The 24333-nt window shown below is 44.6% G+C and overlaps 1 protein-coding gene across 8 annotated transcripts in view; it reads right to left on the reverse strand.

Moving 5' to 3' along the window:
- Nucleotides 1-24333, reverse strand: part of LOC142587326 (egl nine homolog 1-like) — a 249396-nt gene that overhangs the window by 34019 nt on the left and 191044 nt on the right. For 4 of the 8 annotated variants that reach the window (XM_075698230.1, XM_075698232.1, XM_075698229.1 and 1 more), the window contains exon 8: nt 6694-6764. The exons of 1 other annotated variant lie outside the window; for it this stretch is intronic. In XM_075698230.1, coding sequence (XP_075554345.1) covers nt 6694-6764 — 71 coding nt within the window. Of the gene's footprint in view, nt 1-6693; nt 6765-17794; nt 17906-18118; nt 18180-24333 lie in introns of those variants that run through there. 3 more of the 8 variants (XR_012829463.1, XM_075698234.1, XM_075698233.1) reach the window with 2 other exon arrangements.

Consider the following 24333-nt stretch of genomic DNA (forward strand, 5'->3'; position numbering starts at 1 on the left):
GCGATCCGTTTGGGGCCACTGGCGGCGCATCCTGGGCGCTTGTTTCCACGATAGTACCACGCGACCTATGCCACCGATTCCTCAGGCAGTGCCGCATTGTCTGTTCAGCGCTTTGACACGTTGGTCTGTTCCCGCCTGCTTAATGTGCCTACATCCAAAATGGCGTGCTCTCGCACTCAGTATACTGCTGGTTTCAAACGCAACGCTATTCTACTCGCCGAAAAAGTCGTTAACACAGTGGCCGCAAGAAGCCTGGACATCAACGAATCGTCGATAAGGGGGTGGAGAAAGCATCACCAAAAGTTGTTCAATTGCAACAGTCATAGAAAAGGTTTCCGTGGGCCCAAGAAAGGCCGCTTCCCAGATTTGGAGCGTCGTCTTGCGGACTTCGTTGGTGAACAATGCTGCCGGCTTCTTGGTGTGGGCATTGAAATGCTTCAGTGCAAAGCATGTGAACTTGCACGAGACGCGGGTTTGGCGTCAAACCAATTCAAAGCATCGCGCAGCTGGATACGGAAGTTTATGCAAAGGGCCAGTTTTTCCCTTCGACGCACTACCTCGATTTGTCAGAAACTACCCGAGGACTTCGAGTCGAAACTTCTCGCACTTCAGCGGTATGTCATTGATTTCCGCCGCTCTACCAACATGCCACTTGGACACATCGGCAATGCAGACCAAACCCCCGTGTACCTTGATATGCCAATGGTTAGGACAGTGTACAAGTCTGGTGAACAGGAAGTTCGGATTAGAAGCACTGGAAACGAAAAGGATCGGATAACAGTTATGCTCGCATGTTTGGCTGATGGTCGCAAGCTCCCTCCCTTCATAATTTTCGCCGGAAGACTATCCCGAAAGAAACAGTTCTGAACAATGTTGTCGTACGCTGCCACGAAAAAGGCTGGATGGACTCTGAACTCGTCACAGATTGGATTTCCAGCGTTTGGGACTGAAGGCCAGGTGCATTGCTGCATCCAGAATCAATATTGGTGCTGGATTCTTTTCGAGGTCACCTCACACTCGGTGTGAAAGAAAAGCTGCAGCGTGACCAAACGCATTTGGTTGTTATACCGGGTGGAATGACGTTCATTCTTCAGCCCTTGGATGTTTGCTTGAACAAGCCGTTCCAAGGATCGCTTGCGGCAGCTGTATTGGGACTGGATTGAATGTGGATCTACTGCAACACCTGCAGGGAGACTGAAACGCCCGAGTGCATTAACTGTTGCCCAGTGGGTTTCAGCTGCTTGGTACGGGCTGTCTCATGAAACAGTCTGCTGCGCATTTAAGAAATGTTCTATTTCAAATGCCCTCGACGGAAGTGAGGATGATCTGCTGTGGGAAACAACTAGTGACAAAGAGGAGTCCAGCTGTGATGATGACAGTGACATTAGGGGCGAGGATGAAGATTAGGCACAGTTTGCACGTACTTCAATAAAGCTGCTCTCGACTTTTCCTACAGTTTGTTTCCTGCGTTACATTCGTGTTCTATAGTTTCTGTTTCTCGCGTTACATTCGCATTTTTGCGTCTTTGATCTTGCGCGTTCGCAAAGTCGACAACTGCGTTACAATTGGGGTCGCCTTACATTCTGGTAAATACGGTATTCAATTTTAGTTAATTCGGCTGCTGACAGCGATAATTATCATCTCACTTTGTGTCCCCCTAGCCACAACTTATTTGCACAGGTGGCCTTCGCGTGCTTCCCAGTGCCTAAATTTAGAAAAACCAGAAAGCTGAATTTTGAATACCCGGTGTACTAGCCGCCGTCTGTTGGCCGGCAGAAGACCAGGAGGAAGCAGACGACAAAGAGAGTGGTGGCACGTACGCAGTGCCTACTGGTGACATGGATTTCAGACATCAAAAATTTGTTTCTCGCTTCAAACAAAATTTACTTGAATAAAAATTTCTATATCACAGGCTAAGACGCCAGTGTGTATATTGAGCTATCTGACATATGTTTATCTGGAGGGCCTTAATGCTTAAATGTGGCCTGAATCTCGCAAAAAAAGTCATTTTTTGCCAACTTCAGAGATATTTTTAGCATACACTGTAGAAACAGGCAAAAAGGTAGCAAAATTATTGCAGCTGGAAAGTTAACGCAGCTTATGAAAAAAATTTCTTAAAATGAAACATTTTTTTCAAGAGAGCTTCAGTTTGGCCTAGTTGGTGTTTACTGCATATCATGTTGACCGCAAATAAAGATGGGGACAGTGAAAGAGAACTGAAAGTGTTGTGTTTGCGTCTTCTCTTTCGCTGTCCCCGTCTTTATTTGCGGTCAATATGATATGCAACTTTTTTTGCTTTTTTACTGAGCCAAATACATCCGGAAAATCCAAAAATGCATTCAATTATAACGTAATATGAAAGAAGGATGCCAGTATAATGCTCTCAAATAAAGTTTGTTATTGCACCTACTTTCAGACTTGAATAAAAATAAAGCTTACCTCCAACCAACTTTTGCTTCCTCCCAGAAACTTCAAGGAGCACTCATGTAACTAAACATTTTTTTTTTCAGACAGAAATACTTTGGCAAAACCTTATTCACACAAAAGCCATCTAGCCGGAATTTTTTTAGGAAAATCAACAATGGTCGCTTTTGGGGTCTGGGGCTTGGAATGACCCTATAATAAAATTAGAATAGTTGACAAAGACTTGAGCCTCATGTGCGCGAACCACTACGAGACAAATTTGAGTTACCATCACCTCAGAGTGCTCCAAAAGAAGGAAGACTCAAGTTTTCATGAGTATGTTACTAATGGCTATGTACTGCTCAGCTAACTGTGAAGCCCTCCTGTTGCTATCAACGCTTTGCAGTGTCTACTGCATGTATGTCTGTTTTCTGCACTGTTCACCATCACGAGCCATGTTTAGCCAAGCGTTATTCACTTCTGCAATAGTACACAATTGGGTTGCAGACCTGTTAACTCTGCTAATGCCTTATCCAATCCTGACTGTCGTATCACACATTGGGCCAGCTGAGTAGCAGCCGAAGTGGCCTGGCGACCATGTATTCCCCAAACCTTCACCAGGATTGAAATAGTAACGATATTGCAAATGTCAGAAAAAAGAGCCAGGGACGACAATCTTAACTGAACAAAAACAGTCTTCAACGCGTAAACATGCATCAAAAGAAATTAGTGTCGGCTGCAGTAACGGCAGCCCATGCAATTGGAAGCCACCGCACAGAATGACATTGCTCGCAATTGACCTCTTACTTAGACGGTCTCATACTGGGTTCTGGATCAACTGCTGTCATTGGAGCATGTGTGCAAGGTGGGCTGAATAATTGAGGAGGTGGCATAGCATCTGACACAGCAGGCGGATGCATCTTTGACCGGATTCTCGCTAGAGATTAACAGTTCCCAACAAAGATGCTAAACTAATGAGATCTCTGCTCGGTGCTGCTGCTTCCAGTTAAAAGAAAAGTTTAAATTAAATATCAATTTCCATAGGTGTGGTATTTTTAGGCTTTGATGTTGCACATCTTGTTATAAACATTCCATAGCTGATGAGGCACTATCTCAACTTTTTATATTTTGCCCTAGTAGGCATTGTTCAGCATTGTTGAAAAAGGCTTCCAGATGGAAGCCTAAATGTCCATCCCTTTCACAATATCAATTTGACTGTAGTTGTCTGTTTCTGTTTCTAATAGTATAAATTTACCTGCCGGCCAGACAAGATGTTGTCCAATTAACCATTTCAAGCATTGTTCAACTTTCTTTATACTTGAATTTACACGATTTGTCCGTAAAGTAATGAGACTGAGTCTGGTAAAAAGAATTTATAGATCCGATTGGTACATACTAAAATTCTTTAAAATACAGCGAAACCAAGTTAAACCGTAGTTGGCCAGAGCTCGCAAAAAGTAAGTACTAAATGGTAGTACTGCTTAACCAAAATAGCATGAGATCGCCCACTTACCTGCCAAAACGGAACTCGGAGGGAGTGCGATGAAAGGGGAGAAACATGCAGTATTTATTTACTTCGCACGACGAACGTGTTATTTTCTTTTGATGCCACGGCGGCCTCGCAGTGATGACAGCGGCCTCAAACTTGCTGAAGCTGTGAGCCAGATTTTCAGCCAGCCCCCTCTCCTTGGCAAACACTTGCATGGCAGATTCCTCGTTGGCATTACATATTCTCAGCGCACAGGCGCGGGGTAGCGTTGCAGAAGTCGCGGGGCATCTTTTCATTGCGGGGTGCTGTTCTTGTCGCGACAATTGCATTTATGAGGCTGACGTAACGTGCAGCTTCTGCCACTATCGGGCCTGAATAGCCCGTGCTGTCACTTTCCGCGTCGTCCTTATCACTGCCGCTAGGCGACACTTCGGCAACAACAGAGGCAACGAGCAACTCCTTCGCATTCCAAATGCCACACACCGTAGTCAACAGTAGACTCATGTCGTGTGCCGGCGCCGACTTTTCGCATCACATTCGATAGCACGAACAATGTCTAATTTTTCTTCTAAGCTAAGCACCCGGCGTCTTTTATATCAGAGTTTCAGCATGACGCGAGTTCTCGCTTGCACGACGCCACAATGCTCTCTGGCACGGCGCCGAAATGATGTTAATGTGGCTTAACGCACAAATGCACAGGGTGCTTGGAAGCCGTTGTGCTTATTTCTGAGGCTTGTTGTTCTGCCGGGTCACCCGATGGAGGCGACGCACTGCCGTGTTTGCGCGACAAGAAGTGGATACACTATGTGTTAACCGATACGTACGCAATAAGCTGGTACGGTTTATGCGGATACAAAACACATTATGTTCAATGGCCGCTGAGTCGGGAATTTGACTTTTATTACTTTTAAAATGAAGCTACTGCTTAAGCGGGTATGGTTGAACGGGGTTTTACTGTAGTCTCCTTGGGTGTCGATACACCACTGCCAATGCGATTCCCACACTGCAAAGGCTCCCTGGAAGTCAGCTGTCGTAACCTCTTTGAGAGACTCTGTCACAGGCTGTTGTATGGTGGGAACAGCGTCGGTCTGCCGGGCTCGCACAACAGGTCGGCCGGGCTCACATTGAGGCTGTACAGTGGCTGCGGCCAGGTAGGCGGTGTGGGCTGAAGCACTGTTGTGGTGAAGCTTCCAGCGATTGGCAATCTCCGGTCATTTCCATTTGATGGCTCTGTGAAAGTGCCCAAGGACTTCTTTGTAGAACACGGTGTTCACGATTCGTCATGGAGGTACAAATTCATTGTGGTTTGTCAAAACATTGTCTTTACCTTGGACTTGGACATTCTATTTTTGTTGAGGCACGAGGAGTCTGCAGTGTGCCACTCCGAACTTTGGTGCTTGGTTTCGGGTGCGCATTGGAACACCCACGATTCTTCGCCTGTTATTACGATTTCTAAAAAGTCCTGTTCACTTTCTAACTGCACCAACATCTCGCGGGAAACATCAACACATCATTGTTTTTGCTCATTACTCAACACTTTCGGCACCAATTTCAAACAAACCTTCCGCACATTCAAATTCACAGAAATAATTCTGTGAACCATTGTCTTGCACACGTCGATGTCTTTGGTGAATAATCCAATACTGAAACAACGGTCGAAGCCCAAGAGATTTTTTTACTTTGGCCACATTTTCGTCCAAACCACTCGACGAAGGGCATCCAGACCACACTACGTCTTCAACGGTCTCCCATCCATTCTTGAACTCCCTGAACCACTGGAAAACATTGGCCCTCCACAGGGCGTTGTCTTTGTAAGCCTTCTTAACCATAACAAGCATCTCGGAATGGTTTTGCTCAGGTGAAAGCAAAATTTAATTTCGTACCGCTACTTCAGCGAACGCTCCATTTTTTTTACGTTTTCTGCCGTGACAAAAACTCGACAACAGCTTTAATGCCGCTTCAGATCCTCACTGCTGCCCGGTGCGTCACTTATTAGCTCAGAAACCGCCTCCAGGGAGCAGCGCACCACTGGTGAAGGCAGCGTCGTGCAGCAGGCAGACTCTTACTTTACGGACAAACCCTGCAGTCAATTGCTAGAACTTTTTGTAGGGACACCAAGCAGAAAGTTCATGCAAACTGTACTATCAGTAGATCACCTGTGTAGAACCCCACCTCAGAGAAGAGGCCTGCCAAGCCAGGACCAAGTTCACCCACCAGCTCGCCGTGAATATTGATGGCTCAGGCCTAGCTCATTTTTTACGGGTAGACTACACTGCATTTCTAAAAAAGCCAAAGTCTGCACTTATCAAGTTAAGATCCTGCATTGAACCACGGTGGCCAAGATACAAAAAATATAATGCGGCAAACAGAAGAAAAAAAAAAAGGCAAGAATTAAGGAAACGGGCACTGTGCCGTTGGTTTTGTTAATCTTTTGTCTCGTTTTTGAGCTGTTTGCCACATTATGTTTTAATACAAATATTGAATACAACTATTTAATACAACTAAGACAACTATTTTGCAGCACAGAAAGATACTTCGAAAATTGTGACATCACACAGACATATCAGCGTTGGGGTATTGGTGTGAAGTTAGAAAACACAACTTTGATGTTCATTTTCCATCCAGTAATCAACCTATAATCGTGAAATAAACAAGAATGAAATATTGAAAACATACTTTATCAGAATAATTATATTTATCACTTCCCTTTGGTGTCCACTTGTTCACCATTGTCTTTGAGCTAAGAGACTTTTCGTTCAAGCAAGAGCTTTGAAACTATGGCAAGAGTTGCCTTGGCTTACATTCTCTCTGGAACCTGCGCAGTGCATTTTTTCGTTCATCCGCATCCAGGTACCACACCGTGATGGCAAACCTGTGCACAACAAATACGCCAAATTTATGCTTCCTGTACTGCCCCAACAGAGCATCAAGACAAACTACTAGCTGTAAGCAAGAACTGAAAACATGTCCACCATGTTGGAGGCTCACAGACAACTTTCTGTGACACTGAAGGAAGGCACAAGTGACCCTCTGGAGATACAGGTCAGAAAACAAACAACATTGCAGCACTGATGCCAAAACGATACACAAGTGCACCACCCGTGTGTCAAACATATTTTTGCTTTATTCTGCCATTTCGGTAATTGAATCTCCTTTACTTTCTCAATCTCAGACTATTTATATCCACTAACGGGCAAAGGCATCTCTCAGTGACATGAAGTTACCTACGTTGTGTCAGCTGAGACGGTCTTATACGCGCAAATTTCCTAATTTCATCACACCCCCTAGTTCTCTGCTATCACGAGTGGAAAGCTATGTGGACTCAGTATCTGCTTCACGAAAGCAAAACAAAAAGCGAGTAATTTCTGTCTGAAAGCACTCGCAGTGCTGTTAAACCCTGACCTGTGGCAGTGACACATATCCTTGGCACCCCCCCCTGTAAACTTTTCCTTCACTTATACCGCGTGGGTGAAGCAGCGCACTGACCAGGACAAGGCAGAGAGACATACAAGGATACACGACACTCGCTGCTTGTCGTGCATCCTTGTGTGTCTCTTTGCCTTGTCCTGGTCAGTGCGCTGCTTCACCCACACGGCATGATGATTAGTCACCAACTCGCCCTACTTTCCACATCACTGAATTCCTTCACTGCCACACAAAGTTTTTTGCGGGGATAGGACTACAGTGAAACAAATATCATGAATAACTCTTCTGAAAGGATATCGCAGATTATTCCTGCATGAAGTACCACAACATTGAAAGCCAAATCCTTTCAACCAGCAGCAAAAGTTGAACCAAGAGCAAAGGAACAGAAACAAACACGCACACTTTAGATGGCAACACTTGCCCTCCTAACTCACGAGTTCCCTGAAAATAAATATCTATACACCAATCTGGCACCATGGTCTATGCTGGTTTCCTGACGGCCACTGTGCCACCACAAAAATGCTGGGACACCGAGTGTTTGGCTCATCTTGAACATGGTTTGTCCCACAACATGGCTATTGGCACACAAAAACAAAAAGCTTTTGTCGGGTCAAATCTTAATAATCACATGCAACAATGTGATTAATTTTCTTAAAGTGGGACCTGCATTTAATTTTTAGCATGAACATTTTCCTCTGACACTGCTCAAGCCTTAGGCTTATGTGGGCTAGCTCTTACAAGGAACTATTAATAGCATTATTATTACAACAAAAATTTTGGTTCTCATAACACGGCTTGCATCGATGTTTACTCACAGACTGCACTGATGCTGCAGTCTTTCTTCCAACTACAGCGACCCACTGGTTCATTTTCAATAATACCCCTTCATGACTGCCTATTTTAAATGTATTTCCATAAGTATAACACTTTGCACATTGTTTTAATAGACTCGACTGTTGTGATAGAGACAACATTGTTTGCCAGGCACTTATCCAAGGTGTCCCAACTCTCTAGGAAAGACATCACTCTGAAAGCTTTACTTTCCCACATTCCTATGCACACAAAAGCACCAATTCTTGCACTGGGTAATTGTAAGACACTGACAATGATGACAAGCTCTGTCAGGAAGATCAAGATAGTTGCTGCCCCTTTGGTCTGTCCTGTGTAATCACATTAAATAGAATATTTAACCTGACTGATCAACAGCTCTTACCAAAGTGACTAATCGATTTTGCTCTCTCTGTAGTCCCCAGAAAATTTGGCAGAACCCATCTCATGACTGTCGACGGTGATGCGTTAGCATTGAGTCAATATAGCGACACAACATATTGCCACTGTTGAAACGAGTTATGCATGAAGTGTGTACTGCAGTGGGATTCCTCTTTCGTGCTTCCCTAAGAACACTCAGTGTCATATAGCACTGCCACCGCAAAGCCTGTACGTGGCCTCCAAATTGCGTGGTGCACCGGTGCATGTGAACAATGAGAAACATTTTATGCGGCCATCCCCTATCACACTTATTTCTGGATGCCCCGCGCCATGTAAGGTGGCAATGCCAGGTCCGCGCATGGCCTCCTAGACGAGCAGCGTGGCATGGCAGTTGCTGCAAATGCAGGTCCAAAGAGTAAGGCATTGCTGACTGATGCCACAGAGCAAGTGATTAGAATGAGTTTGGAAGGCATAAAAGCAAGAAGAACCTCATCTACAAAGGCAAAGCTGATAAGGATAACACAAGCTCACACAGCCTAGTTACGGTAACATCATTGATATATAGAATGGCAATGCAAGCCATAAAATTAGAACTGTTGAAGTGGGTGGAAAAAAATTATGTGCTGGGAAACTACCGAATGGGTTCAGACCAGGCAGACACTTTGAGGATAATATGTTTGTACTAACACAGTGCACAGAGATTTCAGTAGCTCAGAATAGACCTTTATGGATAGCATTTCTAGATATTAAAGGAGCCTACGACAACGTAGACAGGCAATTGTTATGAGATATTCTCAAACATGATGGCATAGATGACAATTTCATGGAACTGCTGATGGGGATATATAAAGACAACAGAGTACGAATTGAATAGGAAGGCCAAAAATGTAATGAAGAGGTGGAAATTCACAAAGGACTGAAGCAAGGATGTCTCCTGTCTCTATTGTTGTACACACTTTATGTTAAGGGCATAGAAAGACGATTGGAGAACAGTGAAGTAGGGTTTGATTTATCCTACATGCCTAATGAACAAATGGTGCAACAGAAGGTCTCCGGACTGATGTATGTGGATGATATAGTGCTACTAGCAGACAAGAGATTTACAGACACTTGCAAATATATCTGTTGCGACGCAGTGACAAATCTAGGCCTTAAGTTTAGCACAGCCAAATTAGGAATTATGATCTTTACTGAATATACGAGTAATTATGCGGTGACAATTCAACAGTAAGTCATACTCATAGACAAGCAATATAAATACCTTTACGTATACATAAACAAAGGAGACTTACTCTAACACCCACCAAGAGAATCTGAAAATAAAGGGGAATCAGAATGCTGCAATAATGAAACGCAGGGCACTGTGGAGCCACAACAAGTTTGAGGTGGTGCGTGGTATCTGGAAAGGTGTATTGGTGCCGGCGCTTATGTTCGCAAATGCCATTCTGTCTTAAAATCGGATATCTTGTTGGGGTTGGAAGTTAACCAAAGATCGGTGGGTCGGTTGGCTCTGGGAGACCATGGCAAAACCACAAGTGAGGCAGTGCAGGGTGCCTCTTTTGAAGCCAGAAGAGCAAAATTAGTTTGGAAGAAAGATTCAGGGACATGGGTCAAAACAAATAGGTGGCTAAAGTGCACTATTATCCGTACCTGAAAAGTGTGGAGAGGAGGAGAGGTGAAGAAAGCTGGCAACCAATACAGGGTAAGGGAAAGTGTAAATAGACAACCTGGAGTCATCAAAAAGAAAGAGAAACAGAGACAGTGAATTGGATGCAAAAAATTGAAACAAAAAAGAACTTGGTGCTTTACGAGAATGGGATGAAAAAAAGTTAGAAGAGAAAATTTATACGATGACAGTGCCTTGCTATTTGAGGCTTGAGCTGATTGCCTAAGGACAAAAACATAGCGGTGCAGATATTCACAAGAAGATGAGGCATGCTTATGCTACAGCAAAAGTCTGGAGACCACGCAGCACATCCTAATGGAATGCAAATAGATTCACTAAAGTGAGACCCATACGTAATGCACACCTTCTAGAAGCACTTGGATTTAAAGTGGACGGAAGCACCAACAGGTCAGCAGTGGAGAAAGGCAAGAGACGTTTAGAGTATCGATAGAAAAAAAAGAAAGTAGCGAAGAGATTCATACGACTCTATCTGTTACAGGCATAAGTAGAGGTACAAAGTAGATAGAAAAGGCTAAGGAAAAAAAAAAACCTTAAGGAAATGTATACAAAGATGCCAGAATGAGAAACATATCTAATTAAATCATGCAGGCTAGGTGACGATCTGTCAATGCTCTGTTTCAAAGGGGCTGGCAATAAATCACCATCATCATCAGTTGAGAATTGTTCCCTCACTTGCTGCACACTCAGTACCACATAAGTAAAACCTCAGTGATATGAATCAGGGGTCGCGTAAAATATTCGTATCACCTGAAGATCGTGTCACCAAAAACAAATGAAATCAGCATGCCAGAGCCAGAAACACAATTTTAGAAATTTATTCACGATGGAAGGAGTCCCTGTATGTCCTTCTCGGTTTTCTTCGCCAAGTCGACCAGCAACTAATTCTGGAAGTTGTATGCAAACTTTACAAAACCGGCTTTGTGAGAATGTTGGATACAGTACAGCGCAAGTCTCACGAGCTGCGAGACATGGGAGAGACTACCAGTGCCGGACCGTTTTAACTTCGTTCAATGCGAACAGTTGCCGCTGTATTATCAGCTGCCTTCTGCCAGCCTCCTCCCATGCTGCAAACATGGAAACAATCCGCCTGCCGACCTGCCGCGGCATGCTCGGCGGAGCCTCCTCGCCACTTTGCTGCCGGCGGTCGCAACTGTTGCAGCTCGCTCATTCATATCACCTGAACCGATGTGGGGGCAGCGTTCGGGCCATCCGAAATGTGGCTTATATTACCCAGCGCGCTTTGGCAGGGGAATTGTACGAGTCAGTATCACCCCGAAATTCGATCACTGTACTCGGTGATCCAAGTTGGCAAGAGGTGTATATTGAAGTGTGGCACATGCTTAGTGCATTCACGGCACAGTTTGCCACAGCGTTGGCGTGAAAGGTGTTCACTGAAAGCAGCACATGCCCAGTGCATTTGTGGTGCAGCCTGCTCATGTGTTAACTCTACTTGAGAAACACTTGTGACGTGGAGGAACTAGAGGGACCTTTTTTGTCATTATATAGTGGCACATTCTCAGTGGTTACTGAAGTCATTCATTGAATTGCGGCACACACTTACTGGCAGATCAACCCGAGTTGGCATCAAAGATGCTCACTGAAGACCAGCACAGACCGAGTGGTGCCACAAGCTTCTTCGATCAGCAGCACTTACCCAGTCAAGGACGGTACATGACCAGACCCCCAAAAGATTTTTGCTGTTTGCAACTTTAAGCAGCTGAAGACAACGAAAGACCTCAGAAGTTTCGCGGCCTTTTGTTATTAGCGTTAAGGGCCCCATGTCTGTGTCCCAGAAAATGAGGTGTCGGCAGAATTCTTTGTGAGTGAAAATTTCCGCATACATTCAGGTGAGTGGGCACGCCAGCTGGTCATCCGTCAGAGCCATGACGAACCCGTTCATGTTGTTTACGCAGATTCTTCTATCCTCTGAGACAGCGATGGCCGGCACCCTTCAAGATACGACCGGCAGTGTCACCCCCGTACTACCTTTCATACTCTATGGAGACTGCGCAGACGGACCACTGCCTCAGCTGGATTCTTGGGCAAGCCTTCACCGGAAACCAGCGCACTCAACTTCTGTTCCACCCGACTACTTAAACACACTCCTGCCCCGGGATGCTTTCAGTGGGCACGCCAGCTGGTCACCCGTCAGAGCCATGACGAACCCGTTCATGTTGTTTACGCAGATTCTTCTATCCTCTGAGACAGCGATGGCCGGCACCCTTCAAGATACGACCGGCAGTGTCACCCCCGTACTACCTTTCATACTCTATGGAGACTGCGCAGACGGACCACTGCCTCAGCTGGATTCTTGGGCAAGCCTTCACCGGAAACCAGTGCACTCAACTTCCGTTCCACCCGACTACCTGCCCCGGGATGCTTTCAGTGGGCACGCCAGCTGGTCATCCGTCAGAGCCATGACGAACCCGTTCATGTTGTTTACGCAGGTTAGTAACACGTACTCCTCCGTCAAAACGTCTCACCGCTGTCTAGTCCAGCTGGCGTGCCCTTCCAGCGTTAGTACTGTATGCATGTTCGTTAAAAAATTTTTCCTTGCGTTGCTGCTGCTCAGTGGGGATATTGAATCCAATACTGGGCCCACTACTGAACAGTTGCTCAGGGAAATTCTTGATGGACAAAAGAGTATGCAGAAGCAACTAAACACCATTGAGTCTAAACTTGAGAACGTGGAAACCATAGCAGCCAAATATGCGGAACTCGGAGCACAATTTGAGAACATGCAAAGAACAATACAGGATCTAGAACAGAAACTAATTGATTTAGAAGACAGGAGCAGACGAAACAATCTATTGGTCTTCAGCTTTAAAGAAGATGTGAACGAAACACCGGATTCGCTATTGACCACATTAAATGAAGAATTATTTCTAAAGCACTTAGGTGTTCGAGTATCTTCCGTTGAAAGACTGCATAGGATGGGTCGTAAACAGGCAAAGAAGCACTGCCCTATCATTCTATAATTTATAGACCACCGAGAAAAAACAACCATGCTGAGTAAATGCCACAAGCTCAAAGGGCAAAATATATCAATTTCGGAAGATTTTTCAGCAGAGACGCGGCAGATAAGGAAGCACCACTGGGACAGCACAGCTGACGATAGGAAAGCAGGTGCCAAAGTAAGGCTTCAGTACGACAAGATAAAGGTTGACAATTAAACGTACCGATGGGACAGCGCTCAGATCAAACGCATACCTGTCACCTTCCGTCGAGAAAACCCTAAAGGTCTGCAATGACCCCATTCCTTTGTTAAATAAAAAAAATGTTTCGGTGTCTAAACATAAATGCTAGGAACATAGCAAACAAAATCGCCGAATTAGAGAGTATTGTAACTGCCCACAAACCCCATGTTCTAATAATAACAGAAACCTGGTTGCATAGTGATATCACCGACTCTGAAATAACACCTCGCGGTTACGGAATCTACAGACATGACAGGGGGGATTCCCGCGGCGGCGTTGCAATTCTCTTCCAAGAAACGTTGAGTGTTACTAGGATGCCTGATATTACAGGAATTGAATGTGTTGTTGTAAAAATTTTTCTTGACGAGTGTAATCTAATCGTAGGACGTTTCTATCGGCCTCCAAATTGCGACACCACCTTCTTTGAAAATCTTAACGAGTTCTTGTGCACCTATAAGAATAAGCGCTGCAGTATGCTACTTGCGGGTGATTTTAATGATCCTTCTGTAAATTGGACTAACGATTTCCCTGAGCCCCTCTCAAGTGCTTCTGAACCTTTCGTAGATATAGTAGTGCTTCACAACCTTTCGCAGCTTGTCAAAGAACCTACCCGCATATCAATTCTGGACCTTTTCCTTGCAAATACTGCCGTAGTCCGCCGCAACCCACAAATTCAAGTTTTCGAAGGTATATCGGATCACAATATGGTATACCTTACGTTCGAAGTGAATTTTGCTCCACAGATTGAAAAACAAGAAAGAATTGTTCCAGATTTCTCCCGTGCCAGTGATATTGATGTATTGGATGCCCTAGATGGCGCTTTTCCGGAATTTCATACCATGTGTGAATCAAACGAGCATTCTATTGCTGAAATATGGGGCTACTTCAAGTTCCTGGTTCTGAAATATGTCCGTGATTTTGTACCTGTGAAGCAAAAAGTGCTGCAGAAGCGCAATCCTTGGGTAACAAAAGAAGTAGTACGAATAGAGCGGAAACTGAAAAAGGCAAGAAAACAACTCAAGCAGCGCCCGATTGTTCCCGCAAGCGATTGGCTTCTTGGCTTGCGTACCATTATTAGCTGATAAAATAAAAAAAGCAAAAGAATACTATCAAAAAATAACACTAAAAAATTTTCTCGTCTCATCCCCAGGAAAGTTCTGGCAGCCCTTATCACCAAAAAATAAAGCTGCACCTAAACTCTGTACCGGTGACACCTTTTCCCCTATTGTGTCTGCAAATTATGAACAATGAATTTCGTTTATCTTCAGAACTAAATGGCCTATTGGAAAAATAATTACATATTTGAAATCAGCACAAAAGTCTTAACAAGAATGGAAAGTTTCATGAATATTGATGGAAAACATCATGAACATTATCTGAATTACAGTGTCCCCCCTTAAAGAAGCGAAAGTTTCATTCTTGCCTGGTTGGACCCCTGTATCATCCTTGATCAATTTAGTATTCAAGCATTTGCCGCAATCACCATGAACATGTCCTGAAATAGTTTTTCTCGGTTCCTCAAAACGACATTTTTGATGGTAGTGTAGTTTTGGAGTGACGATATCTCTGGTTCTACTCATCTTATTGCAATAATTCTTTTTTTGTCAGAAAGGTGGACAAATTGGGAGTGCAGTAGGCTTAAAATGTGAACAAATATCATTACAGAAATTTTGAAAAAGTAATAATTGCTCCAGGGTTTCACTAATGCCTTCTGCTTACAAAAGTTTGACATGCTGTAACTTCGGCATAAATCAGTTTAGAACATTCATTCTTGTAGCACTGCAACCTCTGATCATTCAACATCATTTTGATGTGCCAGTCTCCTTCATTAACAGCCAGCATTGTAGAGAGAACTTGCCTCCAAATTAGTCCATACAAAAAAACATGAATTGCTTATATTTTGAAAAGTACTTGTTGCATAGCAAAACCAATTGAATATTTGAAATCAACATGTCAAAATACATAAGTGATGGAAGTTTCATCAAATTGTGGCCACAAATAAGAAATGAAAATTTTAGAAGGGTGTCCCCCCTGAACCGACAGTGCCGAAACCGCAGATGCGCTCAACCGATATTTCTGCTCAGTGTTTACGCGTGACGACGGTATCAGCCCACAGTTCCCTAGCTATGAACACATTCTGCCGATTGGTGATGCCACAATTACTGAGGAAGGTGTGTTAGCACTTATGCTCAACCTCGATGCTAAAAATAGCCCGGAGCTGATGGAATCCCGAATGCGTTTCTTTCCCGGTACGCCAAATGGTGTTCAAAGTATTTAACCCTAATATTCGAGAAATCACTGTCATGCGCAGAAATTCCAACCGACTGGAAGTAAGCGAAAGTCATCCCCATACAAAAAACAGCGAATCCGTCTCTCCTCACATCATACAGGCCAATATCTTTACTATGCACATGCGCAAAAATCCTCGAACACATAATTTTTAAGCACATTTCCGCCTTTCTTAACTACAACGCAATAATTGACACAAGACAACATGGTTTCCGGAGAGGTTTTTCTACAGTAACTCAGCTCGTAGAAACAGTTCATGACTTAGCGACAGCTTTAGATAGACAAAGCCAAATAGACTTAATATTTCTCGATTTTGAAAAAGCATTTGACCACGTCTCTCACTCCAAACTACTTCTTAAACTAAAACCCACTTTAAAGAACGACGCCTTAGTTAACTGGATTACAGCATACTTTTCATTACGCAAACAAAGTGTTCAGGTCAACGATGCAGCTTCAAAACCCGCAACTGTAGACTCAGGCATTCCACAAGGATCAGTGTTAGGGCCACTCCTCTTTCTTATCTTTTATCGATGTCATCAGTGACATACGCGTCAAGATAAAGCTTTTTGCAGATGACTGCATTTTGTACAACGAAATACGCAATTCAAATGATCAGGAAGCTTTAAACACCGTGCTGTATGCAATACAAACCTGGTGCTCAAAATGGCAGATGAGTATTAACCTCAAAAAGACTGTTGCAACGACCGTTACTCGCAAAAAGAATCCGTTCCCCTACTTATAGCATTAACAACCAGTCTTTATCAGTCGTGTCCATGTACAAATACTTGGGAGTAGTATTAACATCAGATCTTAGGTGGAATGAACATGTAACATACATTTATAATAAAGCAATGAAGAAACTAGGCTATTTAAGGCGATCAGTAGGAAACGCTTCACCTGAAATAAAACTCTTAGCATATAAAACATTCATCCGACCCATTCTAGAACACGCTGCGATTGTCTGGGATCCGCACACACAAACCAACATCACTAAAAAACTGAGTGTGTCCAAAGAAAATCAGCCAGGTTTATTTTCAATTCGTACAGCTGGTGCACATCCCCATCATCTCTTCTAGAAGCTGCAGAACTGGAAAACCTTGCAATAAGGCATTACCGGGACAGAATGAAATTTTTTTTCTTACTTTATAACAATCAATTAGGAATAGATAAAACAGCATATATTCTACCGGCTAGTCACCGCTACACGCGCTCTTATCACAACAAAAAGGTTAGAGATTTTACCTGCAGGACTAACGCATTTAAAAATTCTTTTTTCCCGCGCACGATTTCCGAATGGAACGCACTACTTGCCACAACTGTCGAATGTCCAACGGTTTCATCCTTTCTTTCTGCACTTTGTGAATAAACCATAGCGTTCATCTCTCGTTTTTACCAATCAAATCATGATTGTGACAGGTTTTGCTTTTCTTTATATGCACTTTGTGATTAAACCATAGCGTTCATCTCTCGTTTTTACCAATCAAATCATGATTGTGACAGGTTTCTCTGATGTTGTTTTTTTTATGCAGATTCTTGTTCAGTGTATGTTATCTTGTTTGATCATATTTCATATATGTTTTTTGTTATTTCAAATGCCTACTCCTGCCTAAGGCCTGGTAACAAGACTGGCAGTACTTGTAAAATAAATGAATAAATAAATAAATATGTATATGCCATACCTTGCTTGAATATGCCACATTCGGTATACGCGGGTTATATTCTATCACTGACGTTGCTCATACCTTGTCTTACATTTTTGACAGGGTTGTTCTTCGGAATTTTGAGAATGACAGCCCACAAACAAATGCCACCAAGCAAAAACACCGACAGCGCATGCCTTTTATGTCAAGTCTTCTCAGACTTAAATATTCTCACATAGTAGTGATGGTGAAGAAAGCAGCAAAACTGGGAATGACAAAACTAGCATTTTATTGGGCGAACTTGTGAGCCTCAAGAACAGGCTACACGGTGGCAGAACGGCGGCAGCGGTGAACACAATCTGCGATTGTTGAAAATCTGATCTGCCAGTCAAGCACGTCGGCTTTTATACACGAGTCATCGAAGGTTCCAGAATAATCGGTGCTGCTCATGTGTCTACGCGAAAGTTCTACACAATTCGCGTCGCATATGTTATCACATTACACAAGCTTCGGTGACAACAGAACCATTGATAACTTTCAAGGAACTTGATACTGCGGGCGAATCCTGCGCAGAGCAATAACAGAACTGCTTGTTGGCCTAGTTGGTGCTTGCTAAAAGACATGTTTTTGCCGCAATTGAACACTAACAACAGGAAGACACATAATGACAACACAGGCCTGTGTTGTCTTTATGTGTCTTCCTGTTGTTAGTGTTCAATTGCGGCAAAAACATGTCTTTTAGAGCGATAACATTTGTTTGACGGTGAAAAGCGCTCACCTGTAAAAGATAACCAAGTCCACGTGTCAATGTCCCCCTCTCAAAAAGCCTCTTCCCGATGCTACAAACATAATGAGAGTGAAACACAAAATGACACTTATTAAACAAAAACAACAAAGAAACAAAGACCAAAGTAACACAGTCCAAAAAAAGAAAGTCAAAAATTAATCTATGCGAAGTCCCAAAGTTCATTAGCGCTGGTAGAACGGCTTAAGTCACAAATCGTGGACTACTTTAGGTCATGAGCAGCACTGCTGTGATATCGAAATGCTGTCTGGCATGATCTCACAGTTGAGTGAACCAATGCGTCAGATGATTGTGTCGGGTCCGAAATAACGCGTAAAAGCTTCTCGCTAAGTCCTCTTCGGCATATTGGGGTCCAAGCTCAAACATCATTGCCGGGCTGGTACTCAACATAGCATTGTCAAAGGTTGTAGTGTCAGCTGTCAGTCCTCTCTTGGTTTTTGATCCGCAGGCAGGCGGTGAGCTGTCGGGCTTCTTCGGCGAGCTGGAGATAGATGGTAACATCAAGATTCTCTTCATCGGTGACGTGCACCAGCATGGCATCAAGAGCTGTTGTTGGGTTCCTGCCGTAAACCAGCTTGAACGGCCTAGTCTGTGTTGTTTCTTGCGCCGCCATGTTGTAAGCGAAGTTTACCTACGGTAAGACGGCATCCCAGGTCCTGTGTTTGACGATCGACATACATTGCCAGCATTTTGGCGAAGGTCTTATTCAGGCCATTCGCAAGACCATTCGCTTGCAGGTGGTAGGCAGTTGTCCTCCTGTGGCTTGTCCGGACAGGCCGCCATTGGAATGTGAACCTGGCAACGTTTAACGCTAGAACGTTATCTAGTGAGGCGAGTCTAGCAGTGCTATTGGAGGAATTAGAGGGCAGTAAATGGGATATAATAGGGCTCAGTGAAGTTAGGAGGCCAAAAGAAGCATATACTGTGCTAAAAAGCGGGCACATCCTGTGCTACCGGGGCTTAGCGGAGAGACGAGAACTAGGAGTCGGATTCCTGATTAATAAGAATATAGCTGGTAACATACAGGAATTCTATAGCATTAACGAGAGGGTGGCAGGTCTTGTTGTGAAACTTAATAAGAGGTACAAAATGAAGGTTGTACAGGTCTACGCCCCTACATCCAGTCATGATGACCAGGAAGTCGAAAGCTTCTATGAAAACGTGGAATCGGCGATGGGTAGAGTGAAAACAAAATACACTATACTAATGGGTGACTTCAATGCCAAGGTAGGCAAGAAGCAGGCTGCAGACAAGGCAGTGGGGGAATATGGCATAGGCACTAGGAATAGCAGGGGTGAGTTATTAGTAGAGTTTGCGGAACAGAATAATATGCGGATAATGAATACCTTCTTCCGCAAGCGGGATAGCCGAATGTGGACGTGGAGGAGCCCGAACGGCGAGACTAGAAATGAAATAAACTTCATACTCTGCGCTAACCCTGGCATCATACAAGATGTGGACGTGCTCGGCAAGGTGCGCTGCAGTGACCACAGGATGGTAAGAACTCGAATTACCCTAGACCTGAGGAGGGAACGGAAGAAACTGGTACATAAGAAGCTGATCAATGAGTTAGCGGTAAGAGGGAAAATGCAGGAATTCCAGATCAAGCTATAGAACAGGTATTCGGCTTTAACTCAGGAAGAGGACCTTAGTGTTGAAGCAATGAACAACAATCTTGTGGGCATCATTAAGGAGTGTGCAATGGATGTCGGTGGTAACTTCGTTAGACAGCATACCGGTAAACTATCGCAGGAGACGAAAGAGCTGATCAAGAAACGCCAATGTATGAAAGCCTCTAAATTTACAGCTAGAACAGAACTGGCAGAACTTTCGAAGTTAATCAACAAGCGTAAGACAGCTGACATAAGGAAGTATAATATGGATAGAATTGAACATGCTCTCAGGAACAGAGGAAGCCTAAAAGCAGATAAGAAGAAACTAGGAATTGGCAAGAATCAGATGTATGCGTTAAGATACAAAGCCGGCAATATCATTACTAATATGGATGAGATAGTTCAAGTGGCTGAGGAGTTCTATAGAGATTTATACAGTACCAGTGGCACCCATGACGATAATGGAAGAGAAAATAGTCTAGAGGAATTCGAAATCCCACAGGTAACGCCGGAAGAAGTAAAGAAAGCCTTGGGAGATATGCAAAGGGGGAAGGCAGCTGGGGAGGATCAGGTAACAGCAGATTTGTTGAAGGATGGTGGATAGATTGTTCTAGAGAAACTGGCCACCCTGTATACGCAATGCCTCATGACCTCGAGCGTACCGGAATCTTGGAAGAATGTTAACATAATCCTAATCCATAAGAAAAGGGACGCCAAAGACTTGAAAAATTATAGACCCATCAGCTTACTGTCAGTTGCCTACAAACTACTTACTAAGGTAATCGCAAATAGAATCAGGAACACCTTTGACCTTACTCAACAATAGACCATATTCACACTATCAATCAGGTGATAGAGATGTGCGGAATATAACCAGCCCTTATATGTAGCTTTCATTGATTACAAGAAAGCGTTTGACTCAGTCAAAACCTCAGCAGTCATGGAGGCATTACAGAATCAGGGTGTAGAGGAGCCGTATGTAAAAATACTGAAAGATATCTATAGAGGCTCCACAGCCACCGTAGTCCTCCATAAAGAAAGCAACAAAATCCCAATAAAGAAAGGCGTCAGGCGGGGAGATACGATCTCTCCAATGCTATTCAGAGCATGTTTACAGGAGGTATTCAGAGACCTAGATTGGGAAGAATTGGGGATAAGAATTAATGGAGAATACCTTAGTAACTTGCGATTCGCTGGTGATATTGCCTTGCTTAGTAACTCGGGGGACCAATTGCAATGCATGCTCACTGACCTGGAGAGGCAAAGCAGAAGAGTGGGTATAAAAATTAATCTGCAGAAAACTAATGTTTAACAGTCTCGGAAGAGAACAGCAATTTACAATAGGTAGCGAGGCACTGGAAGTGGTAAAGGAATACATCTACTTAGGGGAGGTAGTGACGGCAGATCTGGATCATGAGACGCAAATAATCAGAAGAATAAGAATGGGCTCGGGTGCGTTTGGCAGGCATTCTCAGATCATGAACAGCAGGTTGCCATTATCCCTCAAGAGAAAAGTGTATAATAGCTGTGTCTTACCAGTACTCACCTACGGGGCAGAAACCTGGAGGCTTACGAAAAGGGTTTTACTCAAATTGAGGATGACGCAATGAGCTATGGAAAGAAGAATGATGGGTGCAACGTTAAGGGATAAGAAAAGAGTAGATTGGGTGAGGGAACAAACGCGAGTTAATGACATCTTAGTTGAAATCAAGAAAAAGAAATGGGGCATGGGCAGGACATGTAATGAGGAGGGAAGATAACCGATGGTCATTAAGAGTTACGGACTGGATTCCAAGGGAAGGGAAGCATAGCAGGGGGCAGCAGAAAGTTAGGTGGGCGGATGAGATTAAGAAGTTTACAGGGACGACATGGCCACTATTAGTACATGACCGGGGTTGTTGGAGAAGTATGGGAGAGGCCTTTGCCCTACAGTGGGCGTAACCAGGCTGATGATGATGATGGCTTGTCTGACTGTATTGCAGAATGGCTTGGGTGAGCTCTGCTGTAAAGGCCATTGCTCTGTCGGTGATGAGGACTTCTGGGGCACCATGTCACGGCAGGATGTTCTTGACAAAGAATTTCGCCACTTTGGCCGCGCTACCTATCGACAGAGCTTTTGTTTCAGCGAAGTGGGTGAGGTAGTCCGTCGCCACGACGATCCACTTATTTCTGGATGTTGATGTCGGAAAGGGTCCCAACAAATCCATCCCGATCAGCTGAAATGGTCGGCAAGGAGGCTCGATTGGCTATAGTAATCTTGCTGGCCTTGTCGGTGGTGCCTTGCAACACTATTGGCATGTCTTGACATAACGGGTGGCATAGGCGGACAAGTGCAGCCAGTAATACTTTTCCTGTATCCCCGATAGCGTCCGGGAGAATCCAAGGTGCCCAGCGGTCAGATCGTCATGTAGGGCGTGCAGTACTTCTGGACACAGCGCTGAGGGAACAACAAGAAGGTAGTTGGCGTGGGCTCGTGAGAAGTTCTTTACTAGTAGATTGTTTTGAAGTGAGAACGAAGACAATCTTCCCTTAAATGCTCTAGGGACAGCGTCAGTGTTCCCTTCCAATTACACAATGAGGCTTTTTAGCTCCGGGTCTACTCGTTGCTGTTTAGCGAAGTCTTCTGCGCTTATTATTCCAAGGAAGGAGTTGTCATCCTCGTAGTGCTGCGGTGGCAGGTCAGTGGGGGCACGTGATAGGCAGATGGCATCGGAGTGTTTTCGGCCTGACTTGTAGATTACAGCGATGTCATATTCTTGCAGCCTGAGGCTCCCCCGTGCCAGGCGTCCTGAAGGGTCCTTTAAGTTCGCTAGCCAACACAACGCGTGATGGTCGCTAACGACTTTGAATGGCCTGCCATATAGGTAAGGGCGGAATTTTGCTGTAGCCCAAATGATGGCGAGGCATTCCTTTTCAGTCGTAGAATAATTGCCTTCCGCTTTTGACAGCGACCGGCTAGCATAAGATAACACCCGTTTAAGTCCGTCTTTCCCCTGGACTAGGACGGCACCGAGGCCTATGCTACTGGCATCAGTGTGGATTTCTGTATTGGCATTCTCGTCTAAGTGAGCAAGTACCGTTGTGACTGCATGTGTCATTTGAGTCCTTGAAATGCATCGGCCTGTGGTGTTTCCCACTTAAACTCGACATCACATTTGGTTAGATGTTTCAGCAGCTCAGCAATGCGTGAAAAGTCCTTGACAAAGCGCCTGTAGTAGGCACACATGCCAATGAATCTATGCTCTGCCTTCTTGTCGATGGGCTGCTGGAACTTTGAGATGGCAGCTGTCTTCTGCGGGTCGGGGCAGACTCGATATTTTCTGATGAAGTGGCCCAAGAACAGAAGCTTATTGTAAGCGAAGCAACACTTTTCCGGCTTCAGAGTGGGCCCTCGTGACTTGATGGCCTCTGGTACTGTCGCAAGCCGCCTAAAACCTGTTTCATGTGCAAGCGATTTTGGGCTAGAAAAAGCGCGGCGCCCGTTGCCTGAGCAGGCCTCCTTTCGCAGTCGGCGGCAAGCGCTCGGCGCGGAATGTTCTTCAACCATCCTGGAGGCCCTCGCCTGGTTTCTGTCGTCAGGAGCTAATCACTGGCTGCAAGATGGCGCACTAGTCAGGACGCCTGCGCCTGCGCATCTGCATCGTCCAGGAGGATAAAGTCTCGCCCGCGCAGCAGCTTTTTCGCAGTCGGCGGCAAGCGCTCGGCACACGCTTATGCTTGTCTTTGGTGCAGGTGAGGCGTAGTATTCACAGTCTTTGCTTTTCACAATAGTTTCATGCTTGCTGCCGACTGCTGCCTTTCTGATTTGTGTGGTGACAATGGAACCGAACTGTGGTTTATGTAGGAAAGTGCTGCCGGCTGAGGGCAAATTTCTAACCTGCGTGGAATGCCAACAGGGTTTTCACTTTGGAAAGAAATGTGCTGGCGTCGCTGAGAGTGTCATGTCGGGCAAGGGAGCAGATAAGCGAGACAGTTGGCGATGCCGTGCTTGTCTAGCGGACAACCAGGCATCGACGGAAGATGAATTAGTGCCTGTTTCGGCATCAGTATCTGAATTAGCAGCAAAGATAGAAGCCTTACTTCCGCTGAAAGACGCCATCAGCTCCCTTGTCCTAAAAGTAGACGAGCTTCTCGCTCTGAGAACTATGGTGGATGCACTTCACAAATCAGTGCAGAACGTCGAATCTTCCATTGCTTTCCTCTCGGAAGGGTATGAAGAGGTGCGCGCCTCGGACGCAAAGCGCCAGGTCACCATTGAAAAATTGGAGATAGAAGTAGCAACACTGCGCTCTGTTGCCTCTAAACAGTCGGAGGAAATTGGACAACTGCGAAAGGAGGCGAATGAGGTAGAGCAGTACAGCAGGTTGCCGAATTCGGAAATTCACGGTTTACCGCAGAAACCTAGGGAAGTACTTTTTTCACTAGTTGGTCACTTGGCACAAAAGCTGGAAGTGCCTTTTGGTGATTCTGATGTGGAAGCCATCCATCGAATGCCAGCGAAGCGTGAACGGGCACCTGTCATACTGGTTAGGTTCGTGAGTAGAATTTTGAAAGAGAGAAAGAGATATGGATGAG

The sequence above is a fragment of the Dermacentor variabilis genome, chromosome 7 (genome assembly GCF_050947875.1).
Source record: "Dermacentor variabilis isolate Ectoservices chromosome 7, ASM5094787v1, whole genome shotgun sequence".
Lineage (NCBI taxonomy): Eukaryota > Metazoa > Arthropoda > Arachnida > Ixodida > Ixodidae > Dermacentor > Dermacentor variabilis.